General features: G+C 39.4%; 1 protein-coding gene across 2 annotated transcripts in view; it reads left to right on the top strand.

Moving 5' to 3' along the window:
• Window positions 1-12,917, top strand: part of SCG3 (secretogranin III) — a 33,026-nt gene extending 20,109 nt beyond the window's left edge. For both annotated transcript variants that reach the window (XM_074327743.1, XM_019730634.2), the window contains 2 exons: window positions 7,802-7,882; window positions 12,329-12,917. In XM_074327743.1, coding sequence (XP_074183844.1) covers window positions 7,802-7,882; window positions 12,329-12,447 — 200 coding nt within the window. In that variant the 3' untranslated portion in view covers window positions 12,448-12,917. The remainder of the gene's footprint in view (window positions 1-7,801; window positions 7,883-12,328) is intronic.
• The last annotated feature ends 1,734 nt before the right edge of the window (window positions 12,918-14,651 follow it).

Below are 14,651 nucleotides of genomic sequence, written 5' to 3'. Positions count from 1 at the left end.
AGGCAGGGCTGAAAAAGAAATTTTTTCTTAACATATCAAGTTTATGTTGATTTTTCCTGTCTTATGAAGTTTTATACTATTGTATCCTTCTTTTCTCTAGCGTGAATTTCAAAGACATTCACAATTTTCTCCTATGTTGAGATAACTAACATATGAACTCTAATTGTTTGATAGTGGCCTATGTTAAGAGAGGTTATGATTTTGCATCTGGGCTCAGGAGGAAAGAATATTGGAATAATTAATAATGTTTGTCATGGGTATCTGAGGGGGAATTGGTGATATACATGTCATGTTTGCTGACCCTGTAGACCAGTCACGCTGCCTTGATACTTTCACTCAACCCTAGACCCTCTTTGGATCAGTATAAACTTTTATTTAGTCTTTTAATTTTTTTGAGAAATTGTGGTAAAATACACATAACATAAAAATTTACCATCCTAACCATTTTATAATGTACGTTCAGTAGCATTCATATTTTTGTGCTGCCAGCATACCATCCATTTCCAGAATTCTTTTCAGGCAAAATTGAAACATTACACTCATTAAATAATAACTCCCCATTCTCCTTTCTTCCCAGCCCCTGGCAACCACCATTCTACTTTCTGTCTCTGAATTTGACTACTTTAGGTACCTCCTATAAGTGGAATCACACAGTACTTGTTTTTGTGTGTGTGTGTGATTGACTTATTTCACTTAGCATAATGTCCTCTAAAGGTTCATCTATGCTACAGCATATGGCAGAATTTCCTTCCTTTTTAAGGCTGAATGATATTCTATTGTATGTGTATACCACATTTTGTTTATCCATCCATTTGACTATGGACAGTTGGGTTGCTTCTACCTTTTGGCTATTATGATTAATGCTGCTGTGAACATTGTATTACAAATATCTCCCTGAGACCCTACATTCAGTTTTGAGGGGAATATTCCCAGAAGTGAAATTGTTGGATCATATAGTAATTCTATTTTTAATTTTTTGAGTAAACCCATACTGTTTCCATAGCTCTGCATCCTTTTACATTCCCATCAATAGTGTGCACGTGTTCCAATGTCTCTACATCTTTACCAATGCTTTTTATTTTCTGTTTTTCAATCAGAGCTATCTTAATGGATGTGAGGTAGAGGATGAGTGGTAAACTCTTGAAAGATAGCTAATGAAGAAAAGGGTGGTCCTGTGGCCTGAGACTGGGCTAGGAATTGGGCAGCACAAAGCATTACAGCTCACCCCAACAGAAACCCAGTATGTCCTCTGCAAGCAGCCCATGTATAATAAATCTATTTCTGTAGAACACAACAAACCATATCTAGGTCCTTTGACTTGCTGAGGCAGCATGCCCTGTGCTTAAGACAACACCTTATATCACTGTGCAAATGTCCCTACGAATGGGTGCTGACAGGTAGGTTTCTTTGCTTGTTTTAGGAAAATATTATGTAAAAAGGAATATGAAGGAGTTAATTCATGGTAGCTTGATTCATGATTCATGGTATTGACAATTTAGGATGTATTTAGAGACTAATGATGAGGTTAGATTTCTTTTCTCATTAAGATTTTCATCAGATAATAATGGGTAGGGAAGAGAGTAAAACTCCATCCATTTAGTGTTACTCTTTGTAATGGTTCTCCTAAAACATTAGGAAGAGGTAGGGATTTGGGGCTAAAATTATTTTTATTTAGAGATTTAATTTATTTAGAGATTTAATTTATTCATGCTACCCCTGACCCCATTACTCTAGGACAGGGAAATTTGATACAGTTTAGAAAATATCAAACTGAGCTTAAGTCAAAGGTGACTATTTCTTGAAAAAAGAAATGTAGTTAATCCCCAGAATATACTTTTGTATTCACAGTTGCTTTATTTGCACTTTTTTCAAAGGCTATTTTGCTTCTGTATTATGAAACCCACTGAGGAAACACCTGTTGTCTCTAGGAAGGAAAATAAAAGCATTCATGTGGGTGAAGGTGGGATTGACTGGGGTTTCTGAGACATTTATTTAACAACAAATAAAGATTTATTCAGACAGCATGCCTGGCACTGTGCCACAGGAGGAATACAAGAACCAATGCCTAACTCTGAGGACTCAAGCAAGCTTCGAAATTACCTGAGAATAATAGTTCTTAACCCATGCATAGGCAAGTGTAACACAAGCCACATACATGCACGCATATCTTCTGTATCGATGAATCAGGAATATGTACAACAGGCTCCCTTCAGAGGGAAAGTTGGGGCACATTGAAGAGCAGAGCAAGGGACAAGGTAATGGCCCAGCTAAAACCACTTAGGGAATTAATTATAAACAAGACACATTGATAGGAAACATCTATAGTCTGTTTTGGTCTTGCAATGTGAGGTGATGGCCCCATCCAACCACAGCAAATATTTATTAATCATGCCAAGCATATGTGGGTCCTTGGAGAATAGGATTAATAATAATAATAATAATGTATAATAATAATATCCTACATTTATATCAACTTACAGAAATGTCATCTCAGGCAGACAGTGTAAAAAAAAATCCAATTTAATTACCAATGACAAAAAAAAATGACACATTCACCTTTGAATATTGTTTAAACTATTTAAACTTGTGCTTTCTACAAGGACTCACATTAACAATAATCTGTAAGAATATTTATTTCTAGTTGGTATTTGAATGATTTAATAATTATTCCTAAATTTAGGGATGTACCAATGAAATCAAATTTATTCTAATTTCAATGATATCTATAAAGTTGCTTAACTTTTCAAGTAAATTGCTCTCTGGAGACCAAAGAAAAGTACTTTAAAACTTCATTCCATGATCTAATTGTGGCTGTCTTTGCCAGTTTGATGTTTACTCATTCACTTCTCTCTTATGAGTCACTGCAAACCTTTTTCTTTCAATCATCCAAAGCATGAGGTAAGCATTATAATACCATAAACTCCTTCCAATGCTGTCATTTGTCAAGTTTATGGCTGGATAACCGAATTGGGTTAAAAAAGTGATCTCTAAGATACCTTTCACCTAAATATCCTATCATTCCCATATCTTCTTTATGGAAGGCAGAAGAGAAGGTAGACTATTTAATTATAAATTGATAATAAATTGACTAACTCATATATATGGATCCTCCTATTTTTAAAGCAACATAAGAGGAGAAAATTCCTGCCTTTGTTCAAGCCCCAAAGCATTCTTCTAGAAATGTCCAAAAATAGGGAGCTCCGTCTTCTCCCCTGTGAGTCAGTAAGTGTTCTAGTTGCTAAGCTCAAGCACCGGAGACCTGCCATCCACACAGGTTTTTCAGGGACAGCAAAAGAGAACTTCTTTCCACATGTAGAAACTACAGATCTTCTTTTTAGGATTTACTCCTTCATTTACAAATCAGTAAACCAAGGCTCAGAAGGTGAAGTGACTCACCCAAGATCTTATAGCCAAAGAAGGGCAGAGCCGGGCCCTGAACTCATGTGCGCTGTCACCCATGCCGTGCTCAGCCCAGTGTTCCATACTGCATTTTCGGCACAGAAAATGTCATCGTTATGTCAACATTCTTGAATTGAATGTCTGTAGGGCCCATGTTGGCATCCATGACACAAATGTCAGTTGCTTGGCTTTATGCAGCTCAAAACTAACCATATAATCTTTACTATATAGAATTGTAAGCATTATATCAAACTTAATTTTTATAAACACTCTTTTAGAAGAGCTAACATCTTTAGTATATCCAGTATTCAATAGGTTAACTCTTGACTTCTTCAGCTTTGTTTTTGTTTTTTTAAGGTGGTGCAGATCAAGATAGCCTGTCAGGGTCAGGACAAATTCATGTATAAAAAAGGATATTTCTTCTGTAGTGCTGAAAACCAGAACAGCCAGAAAAGCAGGGCTGCCTCCTGACTCTGGCTCTCTTCCCATCTGCTTCAACATATGTTTTAAGGCTGCTGCCATATTACCTCAACTATGAGCTATTTTTTTCCAAAGGAAGCAGAGATAAATTTGAAAAAAAAAATAGTCCAGCTTTCCAAAATGGACTCTCCTGGGCTTTCAGTGCATATTGTGTAAATAAAGGATGTACTTTACAGCTCCCGAGAAGAGAAAATGTAAACAGGAACCAGCTGCTTCTCTCCAAGAGCAGAGGAACACCTGATTTTATTCCTGTTGTCACTGGTGCTCCTGTAAATGTGTACAGGTCCTAATACCAGGGGCGGTGGTTCCCAAACGTGACCCCATATTGGAATCATCTCAGGATTATTTGTAAAACAACAACAACAACAACAAAAAACAACAGAAAAACTGATGCTTGGTCCTTAACCCCCTTCCCGCCCCACAGATATCCTGAAGATATCCTGATTTCATTGGTATGGGGGTGACCTAGGCATCAGGAATTTCAAAAGCTCCCTAAAGTGATTTGAGTGTGCAGCCTAGTCTGAGAACCACTCACTGCCTTAGTGCCAGTTTAGAGGCAACAATAGCAGGCACTAAAGTCACTCCGGTCTAAAAGATGGATCTTATCCAGCTCCACTCATTCAAGGCTCCAGATTCATTCTGGTTCAAGACCAAGCTCTGACCCTTACTCAGCTGTGTCACCATGGGCACGTCACTTAATCTTTCTGAGCCGTAGTTTCTTCATGAGTAAAATGGGAATAATAATGCTTATTTCATAGAGCTTTGTGGAGCTTGAATGACACATGGATGTAATATGTCTAGCATACTCATAGGTATTTAAAGGTGTTTCTGCTATAACCATTCAGAATTCACTAAATTTCAAGTCTTTCAAATAAAGTTTATTTTTCTGTAAAAAAAAAATATAAAAAGGAAAAGAAAGAAATCTATAACATTTGTACTTTAAAAATTGTGTTTTCTGTAGTTTCAATTCCATGCTCACCAAACAATCTTCTCATTACAAGGTGGCTAATATATAAAAAGCCTTCATCCATTCACTCATTTGGCTAATATTTATTGAGAGCCTACTATGGGTCAGGCTTTATTCTAGGCATGAGAGTACATCAGCACACAAGAAATATTCCTAAGGGAGGAAAACAAACAAACTTAAATGATATGATGTAGTAGAAAGTGATAAGTGCTATGGATAAAAATAAAGCAGAAAGGGGGATGAGGATGATTGGGGGATTCCATTTTAAATCAGAGAAACTTTCTAATTATGTATGTTATGATCCACAAGGTAGTAGTGTTTTGATGGATTGCAGGCTAGTTTTCTTTAAGCTGCAGTAAACTATTATAGTAAACTTGTTCTCTGTTGTGCGTTAATATGTCAATCTAGTGAATGAAATTACTTTTCATGCATTTCATACTTTTTAAAATCCAACACCATTTTTATACATAATTGGTTTCTGAGCGAAAAGCAACCTACCAAAGTTGCTGATTCCCCTATTTCAAATTGTCTTAGGTTGGGTTCCCTTCAAAGCAGACCCTGTGAGAAGGATTTGAGGTCAAGTAGTGGAATTGGAAGGTGAAACCAGGAAGCACTAATGGAGGGATAGGTACATGAGACAGGGAAGGGAAAGGAGCCAATATAAGGTTTGTCAATGAGTGGGCTTTAGCTATGGACAGCGGGGGCTCAGTCCCACTGAGGATTTCTGGGCAATGCGAGGAGTAAGGAAGCTGGGGTATTTATCTACCAATTTTGTCCACCATAGGTTTAGGGTCCCTTCATTAGCATATTTGGAATAAGGGAAGCATGAGGGTAGGGAACCAACAATGTCTGCTATACTGAGACAAAAACCTCATATTTGTTTTTCATTCTCCTAATGCAGAATTTTTAGTGCAGTAGTTAAACAGAGACTAAGCTCTGCTTTTCCTTTTCTCAAATAAGCTCGCCACATTATGATACAATGTCATAGATAAGACTGTGAGAAGAATGCTTAAAATTATTTAAAGAACAAGACTATTTTCATACATTCTCAAAAGTTTCAGAAGCCCTAATTACTTAATGTACTAATGACAAATTATCTATTCATTAAAGCAAGCCCTATGAGATCCACTTATTTGATGTAAACTCTTTAAAAATAGTGAAGTTGCATTCTTTAGAAATAGTCTGCACTAAGATTTCTTTGCTTGTTCAAAATGCCTTTTCTAACCGAATTAATTTGAAATAGAGAACACTGTTTTTATGTCACCAAATCCAGTTGACCTTCTCAGTAAACCGGCAACAGACAATGAAAATCTCTATATTCATTGGGCTGTAATTGTATAACATCAGCCAGGGGGACATTGTTTTTCACATGCTCAAATGTTCTTAAAAACAAAGTACTGAAATCAAGGCTTTTTCTACACATGCCATTGAAGTGAAAAGGGACTGAAAATTGCAGGGCTCTTCTCTTGTCTACTTTTTGCACAAGAGTTTCTCTGTGCTTCTTTGGGGGACCAAATAACATGGAGCCTCAATAGTGAGGTAGGAGTGGGCTTATAAGATCAGGAAGTCACTTAGTTAAATGCAATAGAAATTGGAGCGTCATCAAATCTTTTTTTTTTTTTTTTTGATCAGCGTCAAATCTTAAGGCAGTGTTATTGTTCATGAACAAGGTACCCAGGTTCAAACTTGGATCTACTACTTACTAGCCATGTGATCTTCAGCATATTAATCTCTCTGTGCCTCAGTTTCTTCATCTGTAAAATGGGTATGAAATAGGACTACCTCAAAAGGTTGTTGTGAAGAGTAGAAGAGATGATGCATTTTGTAGCACAAGGCACAGCCCCTGGCTCATGAAAAGCACACAGTACTGACAGTTCAACCAAGAGGTCTAGGCAGTAGACTAGAGGTAATAGGGCTCAGAATGAATAGTTCCTACACTGAGCCTTGGCAGCCATTATTTTTGGAGAGGCCCTGGACTTTGAAAGCCTCTTTTCTTAGGCAATCCAGTCCTCTCCAGACCACCTGGTTTCTTGATACAGATACTCTGAGCATTAGGGGCCTCAGTCAATTCAGGGGATGGTTGATTTCTTTGAAACAGAATGAGGATACACCAGTATCCATGTCTGAAGACAGGTGTTATCTTTCAGATAGTATAGGTAGCAAAAACTTGGCAAGATCAGAGTCCAAATTCCAGCTCTGTTATTTCCTGTGTGGCCCCAGGCACGGCACTTAGCCTCTCTGAGCCTTAGTTTCCTCCTCTCTAAGTTGATGATAATACCCACTTTCAGTCAAGGGATGCAGAGGCCATCAAACAGCAGATACTTCAGTGATGCTTGGTATTCTCCCACCACACTGCAGGTTCATCAGAGAATGTTTTACATCCAAGGGAGTTTTACTAGAATAAGTTCTAGGTTCGCTATCCAAACCTTGAAATGAGGCCCAGGTTGCCTCTTCATCTGGGTTTTTACACACTCCCTACCAGAATTGGGCAGAAGACTTGCATAGCAACTGGCACAAAGCCACGAATTTGGGCTTACTTAACATCACTTATTTGATGATAGATTGTGACTCAGGTCTTGACCCGACAGTGCTCCTCAGTTTGAAAGAGCCATCTCTACTCACAACTGAACCAATCTAAGAATTGTAAGGATCCACCTATCCAGTGAGTTGAATCAACCCTTCTCTGCCAGGATATCAAATGTGTTATTTGTGTGGGGCGATATTGGCTCCTTGACACTGACCAGCTTGGTCCCTTCTCCTGGAATCTTATCCCCACCCACTCTCCTTAACCCTGCTACCCCCACACAAATATGCACACAGCCTCCTAGGGACACCAACTCACAAGTTATTGATAACTCCAATATTTGTTTATCGTTTTAAACGTAAGAGTGGTCTTTAGAAAGAAATGCAATGGAATTTTATGAGTGTTTGATGTGGGTTCTCTGCCTTTTCCAGGGAAAACAGAAGCCTATTTGGAAGCCATCAGAAAAAATATTGAATGGTTGAAGAAACATAACAAAAAAGGAAATAAAGAAGGTAAGGCTTTAGTGTAGTTATAAATTGCAAACTTCACCCATTTGGCAGGGGCTCTTGTTAAATAAAGATTCCCACAATCAAACTGGGCCAAAATCTCCAGTCTGAGTCCAGAAATACTGCAGCTCTTCCCAGATGCAAAAGGGAACAGAACTTCCGTTTGTCTTATTTTTCAAACCAGCCTTTTAAACAAAGGCATTTTTTTTTCCTTTTCTTTGACATTTTATGACGGGAAAAAAAAGTCAAACAAGAGTAGAGAGAATAGTATAATGAATCCCCATGCATCTATCACCCCACCTTCAATAATTATCAACATTTGTCAATCTTGTTTTGTCTTCTCCCCCCACCCTTTTCTTGGGGTATTTTAAACAAAGGCGTTTTCTGAGCACTTCTTAGGTGTACGCTGCAGTCATGAAAGCAGGTCACTCACTCACTCAAAACACAGTACTAGATTCTGTTCTGAGTGCCAGAAATGTGAAGCACAGTATAAGGTAGCCCCACCCCACCCAAAATTGCTCACGGCATCAGTAAAGCACTGTTGGCCCTGCTTGATACTGTCATAGGCAGGAGTGGTCATGCAAAGGAGGCAAGAGGAAGGGGTGCATATCCTTACAGAGACAGAGATCGCTGGGTTTGGAAAGGCCGCGTGAAATCCTCCGGCAAGTGAAGAGAGATGGTAGGCAGGGGGAACGCTGCGTGCCAAGACGAAAGGACAAAACATGCATTCTGGGAACTGGAGCCATTCGGTTTCCCAGGAACACTGGTTGTCTGTGGGGAGCATCCGCAGACAGGACTGGGAAGGTGGGCGATAATAGCCAGGTCAAGAAGAGGCTTGTGCACGCTGCAAAGGAGGCTTGCTTTAGCCAGAGGAGCCTACAGTAGGGCTTACTTAAGCCCTGAGAACTCAGTTAAGAACTGAAAAATCTATCTGGCAAGCAGTGTGATTACAGCTTGAAAAAATTAGACCTCAGAAGGCTGGAGAGACAGGAAACAAAGATCTAGAGCAGAAATGATGATGCTTAAGCCAAGGCAAGGCAGAGGAAATAAGGAAAGAGGGAAGAAACTTGAGAGCTACGTGAATCAAGAGGAGTCTGCTATGATTCCCGGGGGTCTGGCCAGAGCAGTTGCAAGGTGAGGCTTCTAAGACCAGACAAGCAGTGCTTCTCAAACCTCAAAGTGCATGCAAATCATATGCCGAACTGCTACATATCCTAATGCCCCATGGCACCACCAAATCAGAAACTTGAAGGGCAGGACCCGGGCATCAGTATTTTTAAACCCCTCATTTTTCCACCATGCAGCCAAGTTTGAGAACCACTGAGATAGAGCACAGTGGGAGGAAGAGGTATTTTCAGCATACCATTAGCCTGTGGTCTTATAAGTTAAGCAAGATGGAAACAATGATCAGATCTTCACACATATTCATTTTATTTGGCTCAATATGATGTGAATTTCCAGGCTGTCGTTTCCATTAAAATTCACGTGAACCATATTTCATCAAATGTGTCATTGATTGGAAGATGTACCATTGTTTCATGTACCACCAAGGAAGAAATATTACAACATGCCATCAATGACTGTGAAGATTTTAAAATAAAAAAAGTTTATCTTAGAATCAGTGTAAGACAGTAGGTGCGATATTTGAAATATATTCCAAAACCAATGTAAATGGTATGGTCCAACAATATGGACTATTTATGTTATTTCTTTCTCCAATGAACCTATAAATCAGATTCCTGGTCATAACTGACAACATCCTGCAATTCAGTCTTCCACTTACAGAAACGACCAGCCTAGTGAAGTGTGGACCTCTGACATTTGCTTCCAAGGCTCTGTGAGCAAACCTCAGAACAACGGTGTTGAGTTTGCTGCTCCCTTCTGCCTCCGGGAAGTAAGGGTGATATGCACTAGACCCTCCTGCAGGCAGGAACAGAGAGCTCTTCCTCCACCCTTCACATGTGCTCTGCTAGAGTGGGGTCATCTCTCAAAGCCTGTGTGGATCTAGGGCCATGCAGTGGCGGTAGCTGTATGAGCAGGAAGTCTTACTATCAGTTCTGACCTTCCTTCACCTCTGCTGATGCCCTTTGTTTGGCGGGGACTGGGGGACTTGAATCTCCTTCCCAAATCGAGGCAAGAACAGTCCATGTGGTGTGATAGAGAGGATAATGATAAAATCTTGTGCAGCCTTAAAATAAAAGTCTGCACTTTTAAAAAAGTGAATCGCAGCCCTTACCTCTTTTGAACCTGCCAACCTTAAAACCCCTTTTAAGATGAGCAAGGTGGTTACTGACTTGTGTACTCTCACAGCCAGCTAACTAACAGCCTTTCCTCGGCACCAGGCTTGTTTTCCTGACACACAGTGGTAGCTCTGTCATAAAGACACAGTTTTTCCATTTCAAAAGAAAGCACAGTAGTTTCCTGTTTGCCCATTCAAATCACCTGGACCTCTTCACATCTGTCTATGGGAGTCTGCCTTTTGTCCCACTGAAATGTTGACCCTGCAACCAGTCTGAAGAGCAAGTATTAATTTGAACAAATGGTAATCAAGAAATGCCTCTTTGTGCCCTATGAGTCAGTCAGGAATCGGCTCCTGAAGTGCACACAAAATGTATGTTTAGCCGGTTCTCTATTTTGTGTCTGAGAGAAAAGGAAAATCAAAAAACAAACAAACAAACAAAACCCAAGCACTAACTGAACATTTGTTCTGCATGCATTAGACCCTTCACGTTCACTACTTCAAGGCCACAGAGTGGTCACAGCAGTGACGACAGACAGATCCGGGGTCCGAATCTGACTGCCACGAGCCGAGCATATGATTTACCTCCTCTGTCCCGTTTCTTCATCTCTGAAAGGGGGATACTGTTGCTTACCTCATGGGTTTTGTGAAGAGCAGGTCAGATGATGGTTGTAAAGTGCTCGATGCCAAGACTCCTCTCTTTAATCCTCATGGCTGTGCCCGAGTGGAGAGCAAATGCTCTCCCTGGTGGAGAAGAAACAGCTCTCTCTAAGCCTCGGCTCACCTTGATATGATAAATGCCTGGTGCTTGCAGAGAGGTCCGTCATGCTTAGTTTTCCTTTCATGCAGGGGCTTAAAGATGCCCAAGGGACCCAGATTAAGGAGGTATTCAGGCTAGCTAAAGGGGCCGTGGAATGCTCTGAGCTTTTGTATCCCCCTCTCTCCTTTCTCTTCCCTTTACAAACTGATGGAAAGCAGGCCTCTGGTTCAAGGGCTGCCAACATCCAAGACAAATGGCACTGTCCTCAAGGAACTCAGCCTCAAAATGAGGAACTCCCAATTTAGAGAGGTCTCCTTAAGCACTTGATAGTGTGGAAGACCCAGTACCCAACATGAAGGGTGTTGTCATACATTTTGGTACCTCCATAAGATGTATGGTATTGTATGTAGCCTTTAAAATAGTGTTTCTGAAGAAATTACTGCCCATTGTTTAAAGTTAAGTGGAAGGAGCCAGTTATAAGGTTTTACGTGCACTGTGATTTCAATTCTGGGTTGAGATAGATATATTTGAAAAGCTAAAAAGAAACAGAACAAAATACCAGCTGTGGTTATCCATGATTAATAGAATTCAGGTGATTTAAATTTTATTTTGTGTTTCTGTAGTTTTCATTTTTTAAAACACTAAGTATATAATGCTTAAAGAATCAAGGAAAGATGTGGTTTCTTTTTAAGTCTTCAGAAAGATGCCACAAGCAGTCTCCTTACTTTGGGGATCTCTTTGTTTTGGGTGGGTGGTTTAATGGTTTACATAATTTTTTTGTTTGTTCAAGTAGGACAGAGAAACCATAATGAGGTTATGGTTTGGCTTTTTGCTCCGTGTATATAATTCTAACTGTGAAAATCAAGGTAATTCTTAATTGGGAAAAAATTTAAAGGTGTGTTGACTAACCAGTGTAACAAGTTCAGAAAGTCAAAAAACCTGGATCATAACGTTACTACCTGTGTGACCTTGAACCAGCTACTTAAGTTTTAGGATCTTCTTACCCCAAGTGTGATTCCTAGAACAGCAGCAGCAGCATCTCCCGTGAGCTGTTTAAAATGCAGATTCTGGGACCCCACCTCGAATCTACTGAATGCAAATCTGCAGCTGCCCAAGAGTCCTAGGTGATTGGTATATACAGTAAAGTTTGCAAAGCCCTGGTCTCTGAGCCTGTTCCCCCCATAGTCAGATGAGGGTGGTACACCCCAACTGAAGGAACACCTCACAGGTGTGATGATGGAGAGCGGATGAGCTAACATAATACACATACCTGTGATTTTAAATTGCAAAGTCCTGCACAAATGCCAAGGCCTAAAATGTCTTCCAGTGTGAAAGACGGGATGGTTGTGGTGGTTCTTAGTTAATGGTAAACGCTTCTTAGTTCACGGCAATCATTGCAATGGGATTGCTCTTTACTGGTCTTTGCTCATGATACTCTCATGATATTTTCTAGATTATGACCTTTCAAAGATGAGGGACTTCATCAACCAACAAGCTGATGCTTACGTGGAGAAAGGCATCCTTGATAAAGAAGAAGCCGATGCCATCAAGCGGATTTACAGCAGCCTGTAAAAATGGCAAAAGATCCAAGATTCTTTCCACTGTTTCAGAAAACATAATATAGCTTAAAACTCTTCTAATTGTGTGATGAAAGTTATTTTGACCCAAGGATTATTAGAAAGTGCTGGATTTACAGTAGTTAACCTTTTAGAAGTGGTTAAAAACAGCTTTCTTGCCATAAAAACTATCTGAAAAGTAAAGTTGTATGTAAGCTGAGATTTTGTATGTAGAATCCTTATTTCCCTGTAGATTTCAATTTTATAATCAGAGATATGTTGCTTTGGAAAATCCTGTAATGGACGCAACTTAAAAATGAAACTTTTTCCTGCTGTGTCACACATATAAGCACCCCCTGAAGAATAAGGGGGTTGTATTTTCAAGGCATGCTGGGTACCAAAGCATCTCATAGCATATGTCTCTTACAAGATGTCATTTCCACTACCAGTTCCCTTTTGGTTGAAATAAAGTCACGTTTTCTCAAAGCCTCTATAGCTTAAAGGAAGCTATCTGCTTTTTTGGCTGCTCTTGCTGGCTCTTTATCAGGCCCAATGGTACAAACAGGAACCTGAAAAATAGGCATAGGATTTGCTGGATTTATTACCAATTTTCCCCCACTCTAAACATTTTCCCTTAGTTTTCAGACATTGAGTTTGTTTATTAAGAGAGATACATATGTACTCTCCAAGAATAAAAATGAGGTCATAAACACTACATCAAGCAAGGTAAAAATGTATGCCAGATCTGCGTTATCTAAACTGGACTTGATCCAAGCCAAGATTTCTCAACAGAAAGCAAGAGGGCCAGGCAGTAGAGTTGAAACAGAGATAAAAATCATTCTCTTCCCTGTGAACCAAAGCTGGGAGACGAGCTTCCCTGAGGGAAAGTTAATGAACTACAGGTCCCTGCAACCTGTCTTTCTCATCCACCACCACCCACACAGCCCTGGAAACAATACATGGTCCCAAGGTCTTCCTGAAATGTTAATGGGCGATGTTCCCAAACCAAAGAATGCTCTAAAAATGTGCTATTCAATATAAATTGTTTTCCACATATTTCAGTTGAAAATCATAAAAATAATACTTTGTGTATTAGCTGTCACTACTTTAAATAGCCTTCTGATACCTGTCTTTTAAATGCCCCTACTTGGTATTCACTTTTTGGTGAGGACTGGGGAACTTACAGGGAAAATGTAAAAGGGTGTTTTTCACATGTAGGAGACCACTACTGCTCCGCCCACCCTCTATAGAGTTGCAAAAATAAACAAAAACCAACGCCTGACACTCAACTAAACTAGTTACTTAATATGTTCTAGAGAAGCCAGTACTCATTGGTGAGCGATGAGAGGGAACTAAAAACACTTTCCCCAAACAACACTTGCCAAAGCATGGTGAATCATACTTGTTCTAATGAGTCATCTTTGATAACATGACTAACTCTACTTCACCCATGTCCTGTAGTCCAAACAGGCTGCTTCTACATCAGAGAGAAAAAATTGGCTGTCACTGAAGCATTTTCTCCATTTGCTATAATTCATCTAAAATCTATGCAGTGTTTTTAAAAATAAGAAATCTATTTAGTGAGTTCATTGTAGCTTTCTGAACATACTGACATTCATTAGCTCCTATTGATAATGAAGACAAAAGGGAGAACGTCAGTCCTGTTTTATAAATGAGGAAACTAGTACACACACATACACACAAACACACACACACACAAATCAAGGAAACAAGATATGCTCAAACTCGCATGGCTAAGAAGTGGTAAAGCTGAAACTAGAACCCAGGTTTCTTAACTCTCAGTCCATTCCTTCACAGTGAGTCTGTGTGCAAGACACGGAGTAAAGAACTCTAGTCCAGGACAGTTTAATTGTAGCCATGACAAATTCAAAGTTTTTAATAACTTGAAAAAGAGGAGAGATGTTTTTGCCAGTAATTGCTAAGAGGGACTTTAGGCAAAAATAAAAGACTCAGGAAAATGTTTTTGAGGTAAAATGTTCTGATATAAAATGTCTTTATATCAATTTTCAGCTTATGTTATGTCTTTTGGATAGAATTTTTGGATTCATGTCTTTTGGCTGACACTCAAATCGCAGATTATGTTAAACAGCATAACTTTGTATTTTTTAAAGTTCCTAGGACTCCACAGAGGCCTGAGTCTTTTCTTACATATACAACTGTTTCCTTTCCTTCATTTCTTTTCTTTTAGTTTTCTCCTCT

The sequence above is a fragment of the Rhinolophus sinicus genome, linkage group LG03 (genome assembly GCF_036562045.2).
Source record: "Rhinolophus sinicus isolate RSC01 linkage group LG03, ASM3656204v1, whole genome shotgun sequence".
Classification (NCBI taxonomy): domain Eukaryota; kingdom Metazoa; phylum Chordata; class Mammalia; order Chiroptera; family Rhinolophidae; genus Rhinolophus; species Rhinolophus sinicus.
This window is presented reverse-complemented; position numbering and strand designations above follow the sequence as displayed.